The following is a 24,514-nucleotide window of genomic DNA, read 5'->3' on the forward strand; positions in this document are numbered from 1 at the left end:
GTTACATGAGAGCTTTTTCCGTTTGTTTTAATAGAGGGTGGACTACGTAGAGGCTGAGATGTTTTCGTTGTGGCTTGGAATCAACATCAAATCAGCTAGATCCTTTTATCTTTTTAAGGTATATCTTGAACCTTGTTTCAACCCATTTCGTTCCTCGTACATGGATCCATGATTGAGGATCGTCAAAATAATTTTTCACTACGCCACGGGGTGTACCAATGGTCCCAACACGCACACATCAAATAACCTAAGTTCGCATAACATATACAGTATGAGTTTTCACAAAATATGGGCTCGCAATCAATAAGAGTTTGCACTTTAAACACGTACAATAAGGTTCGCTTAACAGACTAGCATATGAGTTCGTAGTACAATCTAAAACATAAATTTGCATAAAACCTAAGCTCTCGTAATTATAACAGATTACATACAAACAGGCTTCGCAACTAACGATCGTTCATGCATGGGTTTCTTAAACAGAGAATTCATACAAGGGTTCACATACTTGTATTGAGTTCACTAAATTGTAAGATATTCCTACAGAAGGTTTCACATGCATATAGGCATCGCTAATATACAGGGGTCGCAGAGAAATGAGACTTCGTAAATAAACTAGTACACATTTGACTTTGGTAAAATTAAAAGAAAACAACATGGTACACATGCATAGAGAGAATAAACATCAAACTTCATTTATGCTAAAAAGAAATTAATAACAAATGTTTAACTGGATGGTTCACAAAATAAATTAGACTTGTAAGAAATTATTTCCAATAACAGAGTCAAATTATAATAAGACTAAACCCACATAAACAAAATGCCATCGCCTAATTTCTAGGTTCACCAATATCTATTCAGGGAAGAGCCTCGCCAAGTCATCTACCTCGCCACTGCCATCCGCGACCTATTTACCTGCGAAGTAAGAGAGGAGTTGGAGAGTTTATTACGAACTCAGTGAATAATCAAGAATCAACGAAGTATGCTTTTATAAACAAAGTTTTTAAATAGAAAGGAGACATATTAGTTTGAAAATCATTTCACATGCTGAGTTTGCGGGTGAGGTGAGAGATCTAGTTTGTAGTTTTCATTAGAAACGATAAGTTTGTAAAAACAGTTTCGCATGTACACACTGAAAATCACACTTAGAAACTTAGCCTGTGCTTGTTTGAAAACAAATATTATATAGCATAAAACATGCTCGCATAATTGTCTTATTAGATTAGCTGAGGAACATAAGATATGTTCTCGCACTTGTCTTAACACACTTATCTTATCTGTCTGTTGGATATGCGGATCTCCTTACAACACATCAGAATGACTCATAGAGTCTTTATAACATGTCCCATTATTGTAGCGTGGAGCTTTGCACTCTCTTGTACACCAATATATCCCAATGAATGAAGCTAAGCTCGACATTCCCTTACACTACACCAAAACAGACTTTTAGCGGCACTTTTAGCGGCGTTTGGATAAAAAATGCCGGTAAAAATCGAGCATTAGCGGTGCTTTAAGAAAATCGCCCTAAAGATCGAGCATTAGCGGCGTTTTTCAAAAAATGCCGCTAAAAATGAGCATTAGCGGCTTTTTTTTTAAAAACGCCGCAAAAAACCAAAGCCCAATGGCGTCGTTTTCTTACCTTTGGGGGCTTTAGCGGTGTTTTCGTAAAAGCGCCGCTAATGCTGGGGTTTTTAGCGACGTCTTTGGAAAATCGCCGCTAATTCTGGTGTCTTTAGCGGCGTTTTTGATAAAGCGCCGCTAATGTTGGGGTCTTTAGCGGCGTTTTTGAAAAAGCGCCGCTAAAAATATTTTATTTATTTATATTAATTAAAATACAAATGAAATAATTTTGGTTCAAAATGACAATAGTGGCGTTTTTTTAGAAAACGCCGCAAAAATCATTTAACTTTATAAAATCCCGCCATTTTACCCCAATTTTTCCCCCTGAAATCCCTAATCTTCAGACTTTTCTTCACTCCCGTTTTCTTCAGACTTTTCATATCCAGCTTCCTTCTCATTATCTCTCTCTCTCTCGGTTTCATTTCAATATTTCCCCTCATTCTTTTTCGTGAGGGGGAGAAAACCAAAGATTTTGTCTGCCGTTTCTTTTTTTTTTGGTGATATTGAAATCCCCTGTTTTCGATATTTGTTTGAAATCTATTGTTGTCGGCCTGTCTGTTTCTTTTTGGTTTTTTATTTGTCTACTTTCGTGAGGGATAATCCCTAAGCTTTCTATTGCAAAACTCACAGTTTCACTCTTTGTTTGAAATCTATTGTTGTGGGTCTGTCTGTTTCTTTTTGGTTGCTTTGTCGAAGACTGATTTCAGGTATGAATCTTTACTTGCGTTTGCGTTTTCATTTCTGTCTTTCTCTTTGTCTTTTGCCTTTTCATTTCTATTTTTAGTTTTAGACCTATGTTTTTTTTTACTTCTAATTCAGTTGGTTTACTTTATGATTATTAGTTTTCAGGTTTAGGCATCTGAGCTTTTGGAGCCGTTCTACCTTAACTCTTTGGATTGTAAGTACAATCAGATGAACATTTGAACTTTTTTTCATATAATTGGAGGCCCGACTTCTACGAAAAACTTGAGTATTTCAAGAAAATGAAAATCCGAGTCCCTTCTGTAAAGAAGTCCAGCAACCATTGAATTTATAGCATAGGATTCTTTTTCTTTAGGTGACATTTTATGTTTATGAATTCTGATTCGATTCTTTATTTATAGGTCTGTTTCTTTAGACAATTCTTTGGGTCAGTCACAAAGGTTGATTACCTGACATTGAGGCATGGATTTATCATGGTAAGCTAAGCCATGGATTTCTATGGAGTTTTATGCTATTTTATTTTTCCTATTTTCTTGTTTCTAATTGAAACTTCAATCTGCAATACTTTCAGGCACATTTGGCACCTGAAAACGAAACAAAATTCGATTTCCAGAAATACATCAAGAGATCATTAGAGGATGATTTTAAAGTTGTTGTAGGGATCAGGTTGGTAGTCTCAAGCTAACCAAGAGTTCTTCAGTTTTATTAGTTAAAACTTTACGATGCTAAGTTAATGATTGTGTTTGCAGTCCAATCATCTGGTTCATTGCTGTCTTGTTCTTGCTTGCCTATACACATGGTAAGTATCTCATCATATTCATAAAGAATTGAGTTCAATAGTGTCATCATATGAACATAGTGATGGATATTTTTGAGCTTACTAATGATTAATGATCAATTTGCTCTTCATCAACAGGATGGTATTCATATTTATGGCTACCTTTTATCCCCTTAATTGTAAGTACAATAGCATGTTTGATTCATTTGTACATGTATTTCTGGTTTGGGATTATGAGCAAATTGTTTGATATGCAAATTTGTACATGTAGTTCTTTCCTTTCTGTGGCGTGTTTCATATGCAATTGTTTGATCACCTTATCTAATAAGTCATTTTTTCATCAAATTTCAGTATGAATTTACGATAAGATCTTGCTACCATGAACATATTGAACAGTTTGAATAAATGCTTATTTTTGCAAAAAAAAACAAAAAAAAACTGTGGATATAATTTATCCATGTATTTTCTACTTTAGCATGGCCTTGCTGTCATTACTTTCATAACAACTAATTTACTTGTATTCCATTCATTAGTTTATTTTTCATAGAATGTTTTAGTACTTTCTTCCCTAGTTCTAGGTTACTACAGATTGTTCTTTGAAGCTCATTGCTAAAGCATAATTGTTGGATCTTTTTCAGCTGTGGATTTCTTCAATCAGGTGAATCTGCTCTATGGTACCCTCACTAAGTTTTGTACTCCTGAGAATTGCCCTACAATGACTGTAGGACCTAAGTAAGAGATATAAACTAGATTCCTTTTGCCCTTTTCAATAAATTAGGCGTACAATTCCTAAATATTATTGTTTTCCCTCGTGACCTCTGTCGTGTTTGGATCCATTGATGGTATTGAAACCTTTTCTCTCAAACAATGCATGTGTTCAGTCTCTAAGGATCTAGATAAATCGAAACTCCCTCAACTTGAATTTAGGCTCTTTATCTCTTTGAGCTAGATGATACTGTATTAATTTATTTTTGTTAAAGTTATATATATCTGCCTTTTTTTTTTGAATTTTGATGTCAAAATATATCATATAATCTTGGCTGATTAGTGGGATAAGAGTTTGACTTTATATCATGTTTTCTTTGATTTGATAGTCCTAGGTTATGATGAGATGATGTTTATTATTTTTATTATTATTATGATTTGCCTTTGTCTTTTGTAATAATTTGATTTTTGCCATATTTTAAATGTCAGTAGAAAGACATCAAATATGTTAAAGCTAAAGCTATTATATTATTGATATTTAAATATCTTTTGCTTTAATTATGAAATTTTCAAACTTAGTAAATATGAGATTCGTATTGATAGCTTAGAATATTTGTCTTGTAAAGAAGAGTTTATGTATTTGTATTCATATTTAAATATTTTTCTTGTAAAGCAGTGCTTCGTGTGACAACAAACATCGCTCGGGAAGGTCTCGTTATTGGTTCCTAATGGTGAGTTTTATATTGACCATATATCAGTTTGTAGCTTTCTGTGCTTAAGAAATAAATTCAGTTAGTTACAGATTATATGTTGTTCTTTGAATCTGATCAATGAAGTTAATATAAACCATGCTAAGCAGTGGAATAAATTCAGCTAGCCTTGTGCAGACCCTTTAACCTTCTTTTTCTTTTTTACTTTGTTGTTTAATACAGTTTATAGGACTAATGGTTTTGGGTTTGACGCAGTTTTTGCACTTGCAAAGCTTATGAATGTCAGTGAAGATGAGTGTCAACTTTCTGCTATAGCTTGGTATGGCCTTTTTTACTTATAGAGATGCAAGAATTTTAGTTGTAATTCAATTGATGATTTATTGATTTTTTAAAAATATTTTGTAGGCAAGGTTCAGGTAGTGCTTGTCGGAGTTTGTTTGGTGGATTCGTTAAGTGGATTATGGGAAAAGTAAGTTCTTTCTGTATGTGTTGAGCGGTTCATTTCTGCATGTATTTAACAGTTCATCTTTCATCAGGAAGGGTAGTACCTTTGAGTAACCAATTCTTATATTTTCTTCTTTTTTAATACCTCTAGGAGGATGATGGAAGTGATAGTCTTGCAGTTCAACTAGTAGATGAAAAACACTAGGAAGATCTCTTCATCATTATTGCTGTGGTGAGTATTTTCTCCAATCCTCATGTTTTACATTTTTCCAACTATAGGTTTATAGTTGCTACTCTGCAGGAGATAATTTTTCCCCACAAGAACATGAAATATACTTACGATTAGATTTTGCAAGATTCTGTCTCAATTAATCTGCATCCTTTCTCGTGGTTTGGTATTATTGATTGCTAAGAGATTGACTTGCAGGAGAGGTGCAGAGGGATAGAGCTGCAGAGCTTTTGGGTTTGGGTGCATGCAATTTTCGCCACGACACTCAATCAAACTTGGAAATGAGTTTGGTGTTCACAAACTATGACCCTGGGGAGAGATTAGGAGGATGGGAGCAAGAACAATAGGTGCCTTTTTCTTGCCATCGTTTGCTAGGAATATTTTCTCATGGATGAGCTTCATGCAACCTAATTTTATCCATTATCAAGGCATTTCCAACACTTACCCTTGGAAAAATTAACCAGCCTTTCTGCTAATTTTCCCAGAGAAAACATGAAAACATGTAGATGAGAAAACTTCCAAGCAAGTTCATCCTCATATTATGCATTTTGGTCTACTTTTTTAAACTAGTGCAATTTTCCTCACTTGTGTAGATTTCGTAATACATAAAACTATTTAAGGTTGTTTAAAGTTGTACTGACTCATGCCTACTCATTGACATTTTGAAATGTAATTAGGAAGTTGTTCCAAAACGCACAATACAGATGGAAGAAGCCATACAAGTTTCTCATATGTATTATTTATTTTAGTTTTGATTCTAATTTGTTATTTTTACTTTAATATTTACGACAACTTGAGTTTTAACTTTTGTATTTTAATTGTGTTATTAATTTATTATTTTAAATTCTAAAACTAAATTCATTAATTTTTATATTTAGTTTTAAAGTTAAAATTTTCATAGAAAATTTAATTTAAATAATATTTTTTTATTTATGCTTAAAAGTATATTTAAAGTTTAAATTTAGAAAATAAAAACATAATATAATATTTATCATAAAAATAAATATAATTTGATTAAAATAAATTTGTTTAAAAGTTATATTTTTAGCAGCGTTTTTGTGAGAAGCGCCGCTAAAGGTTTGATCTATAGCGGCATTTTTAACAAAAAGCGTCGCTAAAGGTCATATTCTTTAGTGGCGTTTATGGGAAAAGCGCCGCTAAAGGTCATGGTCTTTAGCAGCGTTTGTGGGAAAAGCGCCGCTAAAGGTCATGGTCTTTAGCGGCGTTTGTGGGAAAAGCGCCGCTAAAGGTCATGGTCTTTTGGTATACCAATTTATGCAACATAAGGGCTTGCAAAGGAGCATGCATAGAAACTTATCATAGAGAGCTCGCATAGGGAGCTTACTCGAAAATACTTGTATAGAGCTTGCACAATAGCTCATGAAAACACAATTTATAAAACCATACTTTAAAAACATTCTTAAAAACATAGGCTCACATAAGAGCTCGCATAAAACATATATTTAAAAACACAACCTGAAAACAAATTATTGAAATTAAAAATAGGATTTCATCGAATAAGCTTACTTTTGGAACTTAGTTTTGAAAACAAAGTCCTTGGAAAACATAACAATTAGCACACTTAAGGCAATTCTTAACCACTCACTGAAAACTAAGAATTAAACAAGCTTGGCTTTGCCTTTATCCTTGCTGGTAGATAGTTTGGCTAGTTCACAACATACATAAACATACACATAAATTACTTAAACAGACAAAACTTACAGAATTTCACACATGCAAGTGAACCTAGCTTTTGGGACATTCACAGCTGATAGGACAAAGACTTACCCTGGGAGCTGCGAACTTGATTCAGAATAAAGTCTTGACGACAAAATATCAATGAAAGAATTTCATGGAATTAAGGGTCGTATTTATAGACTTAAGTGTCATGGTAATATTAGGAGACTCTACTTGACTTAGGAAATACATTACTTTCACATAAAGTATTCCTAGATACACTATATATTTATTTCCTAATTTGAGTCTGACTCTATCTTTGACTGGTGAACCCTCAGTTCACAACTCAACTGGCAAACCCCAGTTTGCCAAATAAACAGATGAACACCAGTTCACCAACACACTGGCGAACCTACCTTGCAATGAATCTGGCAAACCCTCTTACCGCCTCTTTTGGCGTACACTACTACTGGCGAACCTCTTGCTGATACTCTTTTGGTGAACCCTAGCTCGCCGAAGTACTGGCGAACCCACCTGATAATGTGAGATAATGTGTGATAGTTATATAAGGGGCACAGTCTAAGGGGTGTAGTCAATATTGGACCTCAACCCAACTCATTCAATGACATCCCAAACCCAAAGCTTGTTAATGATAATGTTGGTGACTTCATTTAAGCCGAAGCCCAAGTCTAGAAAGAAGTAGATGCTGAAGGTGTAAGTGCTACTGAGCCCAAGCTTAAGGATGGATCGATTGTTCCTAGTTGAGGGAGTTATAGTAATCGTGCATACAAGCCCTTAAAATGTTATCAAACGTTAGGTGTCTGCATTTGTAGGCATGAATTTATGGAATATGCTTATGAACTGCTGGATTTGAATTACCCTTTATTCCATCACAATGTTAACCTCATACTTTGCCAACTCTTCCTGACGAAAGATGTTGTGTAGAGCCAAACCAAGGAGTACAACATTAGGGAGTCGATGGACTTCGAGGTCATGAAGTCCAATTGTTATGTTTGTGTGTGTAAATGCATAAATTATCAAAAGAATTTCATGTGATTGGTTCGGGTAGCCTATATCAAAAGCAAACATATGTGGGCCATTAAAAAATATAATATCCCTCGATACTTGTTTCAGTCTTGATTGTGGAGATCCGAAATTGATTCCAATATTCGGTCTTGTACAAGAAAGCACAAAACACGAGATAGAAGGCCATGAAGCATTGTACGAGGACTGGGAAAAATCATACAATCAACTACATAGACAGGTGTCTATGGCTCAAGAATATGCTCTCTAGACGATATTCAACATTGAAATGGTTCCAGCGTATGACAACACAAATTTAGTCCGGGGGACACACTTCTTCCAATCGTCCAGTTTGGAGATTCAGGTAATTTGTTCAAGGGTTTAGACATTGCAAACCCATTGTCCGAATAGACGGTACATTCTTATATAGGAGGTACAAAGAGAAGTTATTGATGGTCGTTTACTAGGATGGGACAAGAAAAACAGTTTCGCTTGCGTTTGCTCTAGAAGAGTAGGAGATGGAGGAGGCCTGGGCATTCTTCCTACAACGTTTGCACATGTACGTGTCTTTGAACATAGATTATGTCTGATATGTTATCGAGGGACGAGGCTTGTACCAATGGTGCGAATGTAAAAATTCTCCAAACCCAAATTAATATACCTATCATACAAAATCCAGGCCCAAACAAAATTCCACTCAAAATTATAGTACTCCCTGAACCCAAAATCATTAACATTAAGAAAAATGAAATCTATTAATATTCCTTTTTTTTTTTGGGTTAAGCCAGTTAATTGATTGACTTAAACTTGTTTGATTATCATGTTTTTTTTAAATGGTTCAGTTACTGGTTTTCTTTCATACAATTTATGAAGTTTTTTTCAAAATTCTGAATCCTCAACTAATTAATTTCATTTAAGGTAGACATTATGTGGTTAGTTCCACTTAGCTTTTAGAAGTTTGTAACCAAATATAGCAAAATAGTAAAATATGACAAGTTATATAGCTTGCAAGATGCAAACTAAGTTGCATCGTGTCCATCTAACTAGCACTAACAATAAAATAAAATTCTAAAAAATTAATTTGTAGAAAAATAGTGAAAACAAAAATTAAATTTATTCAATTTCATTCCCAAAACCCCAAACTTTTTCATCAAATGCAACGCAAGATGTTCTCCCGATAGGCTTCTCCAATGGCAATCCAGCTGACCAACCACCATTTCTCACCATTTCTTGTTGAAAACTGAAGCAGCTGACCAAAAACTCCAAGCTATTTCTTTGTTTGCGAATCAAGATCCTTATGATCCCTCATCCCCTTCTTCCACAATTTCTTCAATTTTCTCATCTTTGCTTTTTCAACCTTGAACAACACTTGAAGATGAACCATGCTTGAAGATTACTACCATGAAAATGGGAAACTCTTTGTCATTGAAAAAGAATAAAATATACATTTTGAGATTTTATTCGTTCGAAGTGTCCCATATTTTTTTTAACGGTGTTATATTTTGGGCCAAAACATGTGACGGAATAAAACTTTAGAGACTATTTATGACAAAAAAAAAATCTTTAATAGTTAATTTGAGAATTAATTAATTAATAAAGCATATGTATAAACATAAACAAAAATGCATTTAAAGGAAGACACAAAAGGAAAAGATAAAAGAAACAAAATTAAATTCTACTCGTGTACATCGATCAACATTATATTTTGGTGGCCATGAAATATTAATTTACTTTATATTATTTTTGTACTATTTTTAACTTATTTAAGGATTCGGAAGGGACTATTAAAAAAATATGAAAAGTTTTTTCTTTTAATTTAAGTTAGTTTTTATTTTTAAAAAAATTAATAAATTTTGCTATGCCAAAAGGGAAAAGGGATCCATATTAGTTAAAAGACAAAATTTGGAGGTAAAACATTTTTATTAGTTTTGCATTATGTATAAGTTATTAATTTAATTTTTGTATTTTAATTTGGTCAATTTAGTTATTGTATTTTTTTAACTGATTAATTTTAGTTTATATGCTTTTGAATTTTAAAATTTAGTTTTAACTTGAACGATAATGATTAAATTCGTTTGGTTAAATTTTACTAGTTAAGTTTTGTACTATCGTAAAGTTATAAATTTAGTCTATTTTCTCTAATTTGGTCGACATTCCTAGTTTCTATACTTTTTAAATTTTAAAATTTTAATATTAATGCAAATGATATCCTTAAATTCATTAAATCTCTTCTTTGTGAATGATACGTGATATTATAAATGTGATAATATATATGTTTGCCACACAACTTAACAAATACAATTTGGTTAGGAGTGAAATTTTAAAATTTAAAATTTAAAAATAGAAAGACTAAAAATACAAAAGATTAAACTAATAACTTATGTGGGCAAAATATTTTTTATCCAATTAATAAAAGGAAAAAGAAATAAAAAAGTAGATTAAAAAATCTATATTTGAAGAAGAAGGGAAAGTAGGAACAGCTGCTGTAAAAGTGAATAGGAGAGAAAAGTCTGAAGTACATTGATTGAAAGGCATGACATTCGAACAAGTATAAAATCTTACTAAAATATCAAGAATGTTGAGTTGTCTACCAAAATGATGAAATCTATTAATATTTCTTATTTTGAGGGAATCCACACACTACTTCTAACCTACGACAAGGGAAAAGTCAATATGATAGAAAAGTCTCAACTATGATAAGGATATCCCAGACTCTACACAATTCTGTCTTTACCCAAAATATCTATTTCATGCTTTTATGAAATGAGGGTTTTTTTATTATTATTTTAAATGTTTAAAATGAAAGTTTTTTTATATAATTTATCTTATTTTTATATCACTAATAAATTTATTTTTAAATATATAGTTTATTGTGACAATATCTGAGCTTTATGTAAACAAAACAAAAGATAAGAGGTAAACGACTTGAAGACAAAAAGAGAAAATTTTATTTAGCGACGGTATCAACCTCCAGGTTAGTTGTCTCCCGCTTATTTCCACTCCCATCAACCCTTTCTTTCTTTCTTCTCATTTACTACATACATCTTTTCTCTTTTCAGTTTGAAAATCTATTTTGTGAGTATCTTTGCTGTCTTTACAAATTGTAATAGATAGATGACGGTGCCTGTTGTTCGCTAAAATTTCACCTGCCACCAGTAGTTTTTCTTGGAAAGTGAGTGGCTCTTCGTCAACTTCTTAATTTGTTTCTGGTTTGAGAGTATTTCAGAATAATAAATAATTTCACTTGTCGATTTGGACCCATGCTGTCTTAAGTTTTATATTTTTTGTTTGTTTTTCCATTGTTTAATAAGTCTTTAGTTTTAGAAGTTTTTGTCTGCTCTTGTACCACGATTTTTAGTCTTGCTTAAGCATGTAATTTTAGGGATGATTTTGTTGTCGGTTCTCTCTAGTTTGGTGAATACTCAATTCTCTTGTTAATTTTTGCTCGCTACTTTGGACTATCCTGGGCTGATTTCATTATTGTATTAAGTGCTTACAATCACTTCAAATATGTCGTTCTTGAGTTGTGGCAAAACCAATTGTCAACGTATCATAATGTTCTATTAATGTTGAGGTTAAAGCCTTTATTGTGTTGATGGTGCTTGTCTTTCACCATCTACGACGAGAGTTTGCTATTTTTTTCTCTCTGAATTAATGAATTTATCTTTTAAAAAAATTAGATTAAAGCTAATTAATTTATTAAGTTCCATTAATTTGATTTTGCTTATGGTCGATTGAGTGGCTCAGATAAAATATGTTTAGTGTGACCGATTGTTAAATTAAGTTATTTTATACAATATTAAAATAAGAAACAAAATCATACAATTTAAATTGTATCAAATAAATATTTGAGAAATATATTAATCATTACTCCACAAAATTAAAATCTTTATATAAATTTATCCAACTAATGTATTTTTAAACAATAATCCAAACTCATTATACTTTTCAAAATCAGAATCACTATCATGTGGTCCAAACTCAAACTAAAATATCCATCTTGAGCTACCTAAAAAATTCCCTCAATCCAAATCAATTAACATTTAATTAAGGGGTTGTCAGTACTGTTTTGATAAGCACACTGTTCTCATACGTAGTAGTATCACATATTTTGATATACTATTTTAAGTTTATTAATAATTTTAAATATTTTTCCCATATATATTTTTAGTTTCTTAATAAATTATATATATTATTTTAAATAATTTTAACTGTAATTATAAAAAAATTAAAATGATTAAGATAAAATTTTTAAAATTTGATTTAAAATTTAAAAATGTTGTATCAACCGACATGTAACACCTCTTATTCGTATCCAACACTGGAATAGGGTACGAGGCATTACTAGAACACATACACTTGTAAACGTATTTAACCGAGTTATAAAATTTCATCTAAATTAAAACTTTCAAAATTATTAACATGCTTTTATAACTCTTCACAATATATCCTCAAAATATTATAATCTTAATAAATAGAGTCTACGAGACCCGATATATACTCATGCAATTCAATGCTTCATTTCCATTTCATTCAATTCGCAATTTCTCATGCTCACAATTTAGATCATATCACTAGCAATTTCCATTTAATTCACGTACAATTCAATGTCACTAAGTTTAACACTAATACGTATTTACCATTTAACTCAACGTTTATCGATTATACCATTCATTAACACATTTATGAAATTCTCAATTTTGCAATGAAGATATCACTTTAGCTTAAATAATAGCATCATCCTGGTATAAATACACTACCACTTATCCATTTGCTTTAATTCTTTTGGGCCCATTTATCACTTACAATCCTTAAACAAATTAGGGAACGGTTACGAAAAATTGAGTAATTCACTTCCACTTTGCCATAGTATAACTATGGTCTTACTTATGATCACTTATCACTTGTCCCTGATCAGATAAGTGTAGCTAGACTACAACTTATCACTTTGTCACTTGATCAGATAAGTGTAGCTAATGCTACCACTTATCACTTTATCACTTGATCAGATAAGTATAGCTAATGCTATCACTTATCACTTTATCACTTGATCAGATAAGTATAGCTAATGCTTCCACTTATCACATTATCACTTGATCAGATAAGTGTAGCTAATGCTACCACTTATCACTTTATCACTTGATCAAATAAGTGTAGCTAATGCTACCACTTATCACTTTATCACTTGATCAGAAGTACTCAAATCCGGCGTTTCGCTCAATTTGATAATTTATTCAGTTTTCGCATTTTTATTTTATTCTCATTTCATCAATAAATATATATTTCATCATACATTATATAATTCATGAAATTAACATTTAATCATTAAATTTCAGCCATATGAACTTACCAGGCTAATTTGCAGAAATACCAAGATACAAGGGCATTTTGGTAATTTTCCATTTTCTCGATTTTCTACCCGATATTGATCTAAATTAATTTTTCATTTAATAAAACAACTGATTTCATGCAACTTGGTCATTTTGACATTTTTTCCAAAATTGCCCCTAAAGTTTTACTTTTATTCAATTTAGTCATCGAGCCCAAATCATGCAAATTAACCATTTGAAATGCAAATCCATGCTAGCATAATATTCATAAATTTATTTTCCTCCTCCTCCTCTCCATTCCACATCCTTAATTTACATAACATGCTTATAAGTAACATTATCTATAATTTCAATATTTTCTTGTAAATTTATTCAAAGCTGTCCATTTGAGTCATAGTCACTAAATCATTTATATCTTGAGCTACAGAAATCCAAATTAAGATCCGTTAATTTTACCTGAAACTAGACTCACATATCTTCTTGCCATAAAATTTTAATAATTTTTGGTTTAGCCAAATAGTACAGTTTATTCTTTAAAGTTTCCCCTATTTTGCTGTCTGACAGTTCCAACCACTCTTCACTAAAAATGAATTATCTAATTGTACAGAATTTGGATGATGTTCCCGTTTATTTAATTTGAAAATATGTTAATTAAGAATTCTAATCATATAAATTCTAACTCATAATTATTTTTCTTCAATTTTTGATGATTTTCCAAAGTCAGAACAGGGGAACCCGAAATCATTCTGACACTGTCTCACAAAATTTATTATATCTCATGATTTGTAATTCTATTGCCTACACTGTTTCTTATATGAGAAACTACACTCAATAAGATTTAATTTCATATTTTATTCATCTTCTAATTCAATTTCCACAATTTTTGGTGATTTTTCAAAGTTAACCTACTGCTGCTGTCCAAACTGTTTTAGTGCAAAATATTGATTACTAAGTTTATAACACTCTTATTTTCTTTCTCTACACTATTTCTCATCACTTTCTCTTATTTTCTCTTCACTAACATACCAAGAACATAAAACCTTATATAATAAAACTCTACATTAATATCAATTTCATACCTTTTCAATAATATCAAACTCAAAAATATATTGAAATCTTGATGTTCTTACTTTGCTCAATTGATTTCAATCTTTAACTTGATTTTCTCTCTCCTTCAGCTTCTATTTCTTGAATCTAACTTGATATTCTAGCTCCCCATAGTCTCCTTGTTATCTTTCTCTCTTGATGGATATAGAAATTCTTTTGATTTCTAAGCGAAAATGGTGAATTTTTGGTAAAAGGACCAAATTGTAAAGAAAAGAAAGTTTCTTTCTTTCTTTCCTCTTCATACGTTGGTTGCATGGGGAAGAATATGATAATTCCTCATCTTTCCTTTCATATATATACTAAATAGAATAATAATAAATTAATAAAATATCATTTAAAATCCTATTAAAATATTAATAAACTAATATTTATTTAATTAATTAATCTAAAATATCACCCACATCATCATTTCCTTCTAGATTTCTCTCTCTTCTAATTGACCATTTTTCCCTTCATAATCTTTTAAAATTCCATCATTGAGTCACACTTAATTTGGTAAAATTACGATTTAGTCCGTCATAATTCTTATCTTATTCAATTTGGTCCTAATTCATCCATTTTCCTTAGTTTCTAGATCATTCCACCCTTAAAATATTTACACCTTTGGTCCTTCAACTTTTTCATATTTACACTTTAACCCCTCAAATTTTGAGTATTTACTCTTGGGCAATAATACTTTTCTCACTTTTGCGATTTAATCCTTCCTTGCATTAATATGTCATAATAAACTTCTCAATGTTGACATAACTTAAAATTTCCCTTTTTGTTACTTTATTTCCTTATTTTACTATACCAAGGATAATATCTTACTGTAGAAATTTTCAAAATATTACATTTATGGTCCCGAAACCACTGTTTCGACTAGGCCCAAATTCGGGCTATTACACGACATGGGCTGGTACAAGCTGATATTGCTTGAAACCAACTGAAACACACCGAAATAACTAAAACAATTGGAATTTTGATTAGAATGAAATATGAACTACTCAGTACTAGTTTAGAACTAAAATGGTATGTACCAACTAATACGACCAATACTAGTATGGTACCAACTACCATGTATTTAACAAAAATGAGTAAATCTATTAATATTTCTAATTTTTTTGGTTAAGTTGATTAATCAACTAAATTAAGTTTGTAGTAATAGCGAAAGGCAAATAAGCTAGTATTTAATCAACATCAATCTTATATTGATATTTGTATAGACAATAATCAATATAGGTGGAGCCTCGCATTTCGTCCAAAACAGAGTTGATGTCCCCACGAGGAAGAGCCGACGTCCCAACGATGCAACACATAATGTCTCGACGAGAAGAACCCGTCGTCCTGATGACGCGACAAGTGACGTCCCGACGAGCCGATAGCGACGTCATGATGTGGCTATGTGTTCTCTACTCAACCAAGTTTCTTCTCCTAGTTAAACTCTATTATCTTTTCCCAATTGAACTCTAATAACTTTAGGATATTCAAATCAGGTTAATCATGAATTTTAACCTGTAAATAGTGCTTTTAGCAATCATAGAGAGTAAGATTTAACAACATAATTAAGAGAGAGTTTGTGGAAATTTTCGAGAAAACTTTATATTTTTCTAGTTAGGGTTTTATTTGTTTCTCCATCTTGTACTCCTCTTCGATTTTTGCAGGTTTATTAAGGTTTTCTTTTCCTTTGGTTTTATATCCTCTTCGGAAGGGTTTTTCTATGTAAATATTTGTGTCCAATTTTCTTGTTTTTCATTTTTGTTTGTTGCATAATACGGGTTTACCCCAACAAACTGGTATCAAAGCTTGGTTCAATTTCCGCATACAACCCGTTTAAAGACAGAAATGAGGTATGATATCGAGAAGTCTGATAGGATCACAAAATTTTAGTTTGTGGCAAGTTCGGATGACGACAAGTCATGTTTAGAATGATGTGAAAAATGTCGTTACAGGGCTAAAGCCCACAAATGCGAATCAAACAAAATGGGAGAAGCTTGATGAGAAACAACTATCAACAATTTAGTTGTGCCTCACTAATAATTAATTGCAAGAGGTAGTTATTCAGAAAATGTGTAACACCCCTGTAATAGCCCGATTTTTAGTGGTGTCAGAAACAATGGTTCGAGACCACCAAATCTGATGAGTAAGCATGTAAATTTTATTATCTAATATTTACGAGTCAAATAGGATTTTAAAAATATTTTTGAATTGGTAATTTATGTTTTATAATGATTTATTAGGTTTAAGTGGTAAAACCCTAGGTCAAGTGGTTTTAGAAAATGAGCTATCGAGATCTTGTTTCTATAAACCGAGCCGTAAATATTTTATAAATATTTAAGAAGTGTCATTAAGGTACTATTAAAGTTTCGTTGAAAAATTTTAATGTTTTGATAGTTAGTTAATTAAAAGGACTAAATTGAAAAGATACAAAACTTACAAAATTTAATAATTAAGTGATTAAAAGGCTTGATTAATAAATAAAGAAAGACCTAAATAGTAAATATACCTAAATGAATAGGATGAGGCGCAATAACAAGGAAAAAAATAATAAAAGGCCATTTAATGGCAAAATGGTAAATACATTGAAATTATAAATAAATAAATTAGATTTTAAGGTTTCGCATTTCTTCTCCCATTTTGGTTCAACATCTGGCTTTTACATATTTGCTTCATATGAATTCAATTCTTACCCGTTTCTTATAATTGTTATATTTTGAGATTGTTATAATGAGGTCTAATTAAACATTACCTTAGTTTTTGATTTTATTAAAAATTTGAAAGTTGCCATCGATGAAACTTGTTATTTTGATGTTAAATGATGAATTTGAGATATTAATTGCTATTTAAAAGTATTTTATTAAGTGATTTTTGATGAATTTTTCGATTAGGGATTAAATTATTGAAATAGTAAAAATACAAGGGTTGTTGTGAAATTATTGCAAAATGGGCTGTATTAAATGCCATGAAAATTTTGCTATCTTGGATTTGTATTAAAAAAGGTTAATTTGCATGTTTTGGGTTCAGAGACCAAATTGAATAAAAATAAAACTTTAAGGGCAATTTTGTAAAATATAAAATGACCAAATTACATGAAATGAATTTTTATTGTCTAAATTAATATTTTGAATGAAATTATTAATTTAGATCAGGATCAGTGGAAAATCAAGGAAAATAGATAATTACCAAAATGCCCTAAATCTTGGTATTTCTGCAATTTAACCATGTAAGTTCGTATGAATTGTATTCTGTATAATTTTGATTAAAGTAAGTGTTAATAGGTGATTATATTGTGATCAAATTAATATATATATATATATATATGTTAGTATGCAAGTTGTTGTGTTATGAAACGACGTAACTTTAACGAGGTATGATGATTACCGAGTCCTGTTTGAACCTTAGAAATTTAGAGGATACAAATGACATGTCATTAGGGTTCCCGATTTGGTTGTGATCTTGCATGTGTTGCGAACACACCACAGCTCTCTTGAGCTTCTCGATACTTGGCTCTCACGATCTTTCAGATTAACAGCTCTCTTGAGCTTCTCGATATTTGGCTCACAAGAGCTTTCTGATATACAGCTCACATGAGCTTCCCATTATATAGCTCAGAAGAGCTTCCTGTTTACATCTCGTATGAGCTTACATGCATATAAATTGACGAATTACAGTTCAGTACACTTTGTGTGTACTACCCGTGTATCAATGATATTCTAAATTGTTCAACGAGAAATGTTCTGTTACGAGACGATATGAGTTGATACGAACTAATATAGGTATATATATGAAATGTATGGAAATGATGGTACATGATATATGGATATAATGATATGGATGATATGTGACGGTAAGAGAATGATATGTATCAAGACATGTATATATGTGATTATCTTTACATGTTGATACATGGAATTACGTAAGTTGAGATGAGTAATAAACTCAAGTGTGACATGTTGAGAAAATAAGTTTATCAATGTTAAATTTATATAAAATATGTTCAAGTACACTAACAAGTGTTGTTGTTTGATGCTTAGGCAAGTGCTAAGCTAAATAAATATACATGTAATCAGGCATCAGCCTACAAAGTCCACTAAAGGGGGTTTATATTTGTTGAAAGTATAGGTTACATTAACATGGTTATTATTATGACAATTACTCAAATCTTAATATTTAAAAAAATATTCAGATGATGAAAGGCCTATCATCTGCCTTATCTTGGTGCATAAGAAAATGTATGATCAATAATCCATATCAAGTCACACAAACACAAAGATTTAAAAAGAAAACTTCTAGTTAGTTTATGCATGGAAGACTAAAACTATTGCCTGAAAAGTCAATAGGATAGAAAAGTCTCAACTACATAGGTTGATGGTTAGCTTATATAATAGGGCTAAATGAACAAGTAAAGAGAAGAATAAATGGCGAAAAAACAGTTGGTAGGGTTTGGTGGCAGCGGCCCGGGGGAGGAAGCCGGAGGAGGTTTCATCATTGATACCTCAACAGGGTTGCTCTTGCTTTGCATGGTTATTTTCTCCCTCTCTCTTATATCAATGGTTATTTTTGCTTGTGGTGATGACAACTCTGGAAAGTCTCGCAGAAGTTCTGGAGGTGGAGGTGGAGGTGGAGGTTGTGGGGGTGGGGGTGGAGGTTGTGGGGGTGGAGGTTGTGGGGGTGATTGAGGGTATCTTAAACACGAGCTGCTTTAGGATACCTACAACATGGTTTGTTTGTCATAATGAATCATATCCTAATACAGTATATAATTTCGTTAAAAAGGATATTGTTATCACTTATTTGTAAAATACATACATAAATAATTGATTTGATATTTGGATTAATACATACATACATATATGTTTACAAGATTCATTGAAAAATAGTTGATTTGACTTTTAGATAAATGCAATTTGTCAACATGGGTTGATTTTAAAGCTTTTGATTGATTGACCTCTATACTTGCAACGAATATGTAGAATAAGTTCAGTGTAAAAATATTTTAATTTTATATATTTATAATTATGGCAAAATAATCGGTGAAGTACTAAAAATTTGATATTTATTTTATAATTTCATCAAAAAATATTAACAATTAATTTAATGTGAAATATGAACTAGTTTTTAACTGGTTTAATTAAATAGAATTGCAGCAAAAGAAATTATAAAAGATAATATTAGTAGTAAATTGGGTTACTGTCCCACAAAATTATTTTAAAACACCCTTAAAATAAAAAAAAATATCTAAGTTTTTTATTTTATTTTCTTTCAACATTCATCATTTTTCTCAAAATTATCTTATTCCTCGTACTTTCTTCATAATTTTTACAAAATAGATTATCAATCTTTCAATGTTTTTAAGTAGGTTTTTTAATTTGGTAATTCTTCTTGTTTAATTTCTTTTCAAGCTTTAATCTTTAAAAATTTAAATTTGTGGCTTTACTTGTTATAAATTGGGATTTTTATGCAAGATTAAGTTTTTTATCAATAGAATGATTTTGGGATATTGATTTTGTAGAAGCCCAAATTTGCTGGCCCAGTAAAAATAAAAGCAAGTACCAATCTGGGAGAAGTGGATAAGTTTAGGTACCAATCTTATATTTAACCCTTTAGAATTTGATTTGGGGCTAAATTATAAATACCCAAAACTGATTTAATAATCAATTATTTAAAAATAGGTAGCGGTCCCCAAGAAATGGATATATTATATATTTCTTTTCCATTCCCATAGAGAGTTATACTAAGAGATAAACTATTTTATTGGAAGATTAAAACCCTTTGGGCAATCTCCAACAATGGAGTCAGATATGTTTCCGCGTATAGTTTTGTTCTTAATGATCTGATATGGTAGATCTTAGTTTAGTAATTTTATATCAAATCTTATTTTATGGTTCTAACAAGTGGCATCCAAACCTCATCATTTCGAATGATTTAGAATGAAACTTTTAGATTATGAAATCAACAGTACATCATTTATGTCACATGTTACAATCTTATTCTATCATCTATCCTGAACTTAACGATGTTAGACTCGAGTACTAATTTAGTTGATGGAGAAAAATTTCGGGTACTAATCTGAGATAAAAAAATCATAAATACCAATCTGAGAGAAATGAACAAATTCGAGTACCAATTTTATATTTAACTATTTAATTAAATATGACTAACTACATAATACTAAACTTAAATTTTAATATATAACTTTTAACTATCTTTCTATATTATGCTACGGATTCTATTGAAGTTAAAACTTAATTTTACGTAAATCCTTTTTTTTTCTTTCAAATTACATTAACTATTGTAAATTGTACTTATTAATAAAAATATGAGGTATTATCATTAATAGAAACCTAAAGTTATAAAAAAAGTTGTGGTATGATATACAATATCCCTTTTGCATTAATTTAAATAAACTCAAGTCCTACAAAGTCCACTAAGCGGGGTTTATATTTGTTGAAAGTATAGGTTACATTAATTAACGTGGTTATTATTCTGACAATGACTCAAATCTTAATATTTTAAAAAATATTCAGATGATGAAAGGCCTATCATCTGACGCCACAACTGCCTTATCTTGGTGCATAAGAAAAGGTATGATCAAGTCATATTCCAGCCGTCCAGGAAACTTCTAGGTAGTTTATGCATGGCAGAGTAAAACTATTGCCTGAAAAGTCAATAGGATAGAAAAGTCTCAACTACATAGGTTGATGGTGAGCTTATATAATAAATAGGGCTAAATGAACAAGTAAAAAGAAGAATAAATGGCGAGAAAACAGTTGGTAGGGTTTGGTGGCAGCGGCCCGGGGGAGGAAGCCGGAGGAGGTTTCATCATTCATACGTCAACAGGGTTGCTCTTGCTTTGCATGGTTATTTTCTCCCTCTCTCTTATATCAATGGTTATTTTCGCTTGTGGTGATGGCAACTCAGGAAAGCGTCGCAGACGTTCTGGAGGTGGAGCTGGAGGTTTAGGTGGAGGTTGTGGGGGTGAGGGAAAGCGTCGCAGACGTTCTGGAGCTGGAGGTGGAGGTTGTGGGGGTGAGGGTGGAGGTTGTGAAGGTGGTGGTGGAGGTGGAGGTTGTGGGGGTGGGGGTGGAGGTGGAGGTTGTGGGGGTGGGGGTGGGGGTGGAGGTTGTTGAGGGTATCTTAAACACGAGCTGCTTTAGGATGCCAACAACATGGTTTGTTTGTCATAATGAATCATATATAATTTCGTCATCAACTTTATGTAAAAAGGATATTGTTATCACTTATTTGTAAAATACATACATAAATAATTGACTTGATATTTGGATTAATACATACATACATACATATATGTTTACAAGATTCGTTGTAAAATAGTTGATTTGATCTTTGGATAAATGCAATTTGTGAACATGGGTTGGTTGACCTTTATACTTGCAACGAATATATAGAATAAGTTCAGTGTAAAAATATTTTAGTTTTATATATTTATAATTATGGCAAAATAATCGGTGAAGTACTAAAAAATTGATAATTATTTTATAATTTCATCAAAAATATTAATAATTAGTTTAATGTGAAATATGAACTAATTTTTTAACCGGTTTAATTAAATAGAATTGCAGCAAAAGAAATTATAAAAATAATATAAGTAGTAAATTGAGTTACTGACCCACAAAAGTATTTTAAAACACCTAAAAATTCAAAAATATCTAAATTTTTTATTTTCTTTGAACATTCATCATTTTCTCAAAATTTTCTTATTCCTCGTTCTTTCTCCATAATTTTTACAAAGAGATTACCAATCTTTCAATGTTTTTAAGTAGGTTTTTCTAATTTGGTAATTCTTCTTCTTTTCTTTTCAAGCTTTAATCTTTAAAATTTAAAATTGTGGCTTTACTTATTATATATAAATTGGGATTTTATGTAAGAATATTAAGTTTTTGTTGATGGATTTTATGTAAGATTAAGTTTTTTATCAATGGAATGATTTTGGGATATTGATTTTGTATGGGATCACTAATATCTTGATTATTGATTTATATTTTTAGATAACATTAATACAAATCATTGAAGAAATTAGGCTTTATTGTTTGTATAATCTTGTATTTCGTAAATGTTTAAAAATTATTATTGTTGGTGTGATTTTGTGCATCTTGTGTTTTACATATTATGTTCTTATGGCACCAAAAAGCACTTAAGTAGCTTTTATTGTTGTGAAGGGAATTATATTTTATCTTGTAACCATTGGGTTAAAACCCTCAATTATGGACACATGTATAATGCATGATGCTATTACAAAGTGTGATACAAAATTAAGTGATCAATTATGTTAAAGTGTCAAAGGTATTAAAGTGTGATTAAAATAACGTGTAGATACCATAAGTTGTATTTATAATTGGGTTAAATATAATATTGGTACATTAACTTGTCCACTTCCCCTAGACTGATACTTAAGATTTTTTTTTGTCCTAGATTGGTCTCGAACTTTTTCTCCATCAACTAGTTTAGTACCTTTTTTTTAATGCCGTTAAATCTGAGATAAGTGGCACAACAAGATTGTGACATGTGGCACGATGACATCATCATGATGCCATAATTTATAGTATTCTTTCCCTTTCCTTTTCCGTTCTCGTTCTAGTTTCCATTTTCTTTTTTTTTTTCCTTCTTATTCTCCTCCTCTCTTTCCAAACCCTAGCCGTCGCCGACATGCACCACAGTCGCACTCCGACGTTGTCACTGAAATTCGTTCTCCGGTCCAAATAATGGCACCAGTCAAAAATTTCCTCTTGCTCTTTCATTTCTGATTTGTTTTCACAAAGAACTCATTGAAATCTTGTTGGGATTCTCCTCTGCCGATCACCTTGCTCCGATGTTGTCACCTCCTATTTCAATTTCCTCACCAATCAAAGAAGTATTGAACAATTTTCCTTTCTCTCTACAGCTTCTAATACTATTTTTTTCTACTTTATTTTTGTTTTCAAAGCCTTTGGTCGTCACTCCATTGTCGCTGCTCTTGGACGTCAAACCGAGCCACCACCATTGAATAATAATGGAACTTTGATTGTGGCTTCTCCTCACCGCGTCCAACATCTTGACCATTTGGATTTTATCGATTGTGTCCTAAATTCCCAAAAACTTGAAATGGGTCTTGGTTTTGATTTGTCTCTCATCATTTTCTTTTTGCTTGGTTGTATTTTTATAGATTGATGGATTTTTGTTTGTTCTGTTAATTTTTTAATGGATTTTGTTTGTGATGTTAATTTTCTTAATTTTTTTAATGGACTGATGGATGTTCTAATATGTTTGTGATGTTCTGGATTTTTCGTTTTAATGGATTGATGAGTTTTGTAATTTTCTTTTTAGTGCGAGAACTGTTGAATGAACCAGCAATATTTTTTGATTACAAATTTTTATTGTTGTAATGTTTTGGCCTAGAAATGTTGAATGAACCTAGAAAAAAAAAAGGAAAAGTGACGAGAGGAAGAAGGAAGAAGAAAGGAATTATCGAAAAAAAAAGGAAGAAGAAAAAAAAAACCTAGAAATGTTCTTAAATATTTTTTCAAAGTAATTCAGAAATGTTGAAAGAACCCAAAGCAAAGCGACAAGAGGAAGAAGGAAGAAAGGAGTATGGGAAAAGGAAGGAAATAAGAAAAAAATGAAAATATTTTTTTTGATTTATAATAAATTTTTTAGATTATGACATCATGCCATTTGTCACAATCTTATTGTGCCACTTGTCTCAGATTTAATGGCGTTAAAAAAAGAGTACCAAACTAGTTGACGGAGAAAAAGTTTGGGTACCAATTTGGGGCAAAAAAAGCCTTAAGTACCAATCTAGGAGAAGTGGACAAGTTCAGGTACCAATCTTATATTTAACCCTTTATAATTTGATGAGGGAATAAATTATAAATACCGAAAATTGATTTAATAATCAATTATTTAAAAATAAGTAGCGGTCCCCAAGAAATGGATATATCTTGTATTTCTTTTCCATCCCCATCAGAGAGTTATACTAAGAGATAAACTATTTTATTGGAAGATTAAAACCCTTTGAGCAATCTCCAACAATGGATTTAGATGAAAACCTTCTGGACAATCTCCAACAATGGAGTCAGATATGTTTCCGCGTATAGTTTTGTTCTTAATGATCTGATATGGTAGATCTTAGTTTAGTAATTTTATATCAAATCTTATTTTATGGTTCTAACAAGTGGCATCCAAACCTCATCATTTCGAATGATTTAGAATGAAT

At 31.3% G+C, this 24,514-nt stretch overlaps 1 protein-coding gene and 2 long non-coding RNA genes across 4 annotated transcripts; all 3 read left to right on the plus strand.

The window, feature by feature from the left end:
* Positions 1-1,912: 1,912 nt before the first annotated feature.
* LOC128033722 (uncharacterized) lies at positions 1,913-2,796 on the plus strand. Its single transcript, XR_008189734.1, has 3 exons — positions 1,913-2,324; positions 2,460-2,515; positions 2,721-2,796. It is a non-coding gene; the product is annotated as an uncharacterized LOC128033722 (long non-coding RNA).
* A 150-nt stretch (positions 2,797-2,946) lies between these two features.
* LOC105778462 (uncharacterized) lies at positions 2,947-5,997 on the plus strand. Of its 2 annotated transcripts, XR_001128741.2 has the most exons (9): positions 2,947-2,985; positions 3,069-3,118; positions 3,236-3,276; positions 3,736-3,829; positions 4,479-4,533; positions 4,768-4,831; positions 4,918-4,981; positions 5,108-5,188; positions 5,384-5,997. It is a non-coding gene; the product is annotated as an uncharacterized LOC105778462 (long non-coding RNA). The 2 variants fall into 2 exon arrangements; XR_008189733.1 differs by having other exon boundaries at positions 3,736-4,533.
* Positions 5,998-21,056: 15,059 nt separating this feature from the next.
* LOC105775601 (uncharacterized) lies at positions 21,057-21,431 on the plus strand. Its single transcript, XM_012598104.2, has one exon. It carries the CDS (start codon positions 21,057-21,059, stop codon positions 21,429-21,431), a length of 375 nt encoding a protein of 124 aa, XP_012453558.2.
* Positions 21,432-24,514: the final 3,083 nt, after the last annotated feature.

Source organism: Gossypium raimondii, chromosome 10 (genome assembly GCF_025698545.1).
Source record: "Gossypium raimondii isolate GPD5lz chromosome 10, ASM2569854v1, whole genome shotgun sequence".
Lineage (NCBI taxonomy): Eukaryota > Viridiplantae > Streptophyta > Magnoliopsida > Malvales > Malvaceae > Gossypium > Gossypium raimondii.

Bases quoted from the DNA above. Each gene is read 5' to 3' on its own strand.
- LOC105775601 (XM_012598104.2), top strand. From the start codon at position 21,057: ATGGCGAGAAAACAGTTGGTAGGGTTTGGTGGCAGCGGCCCGGGGGAG.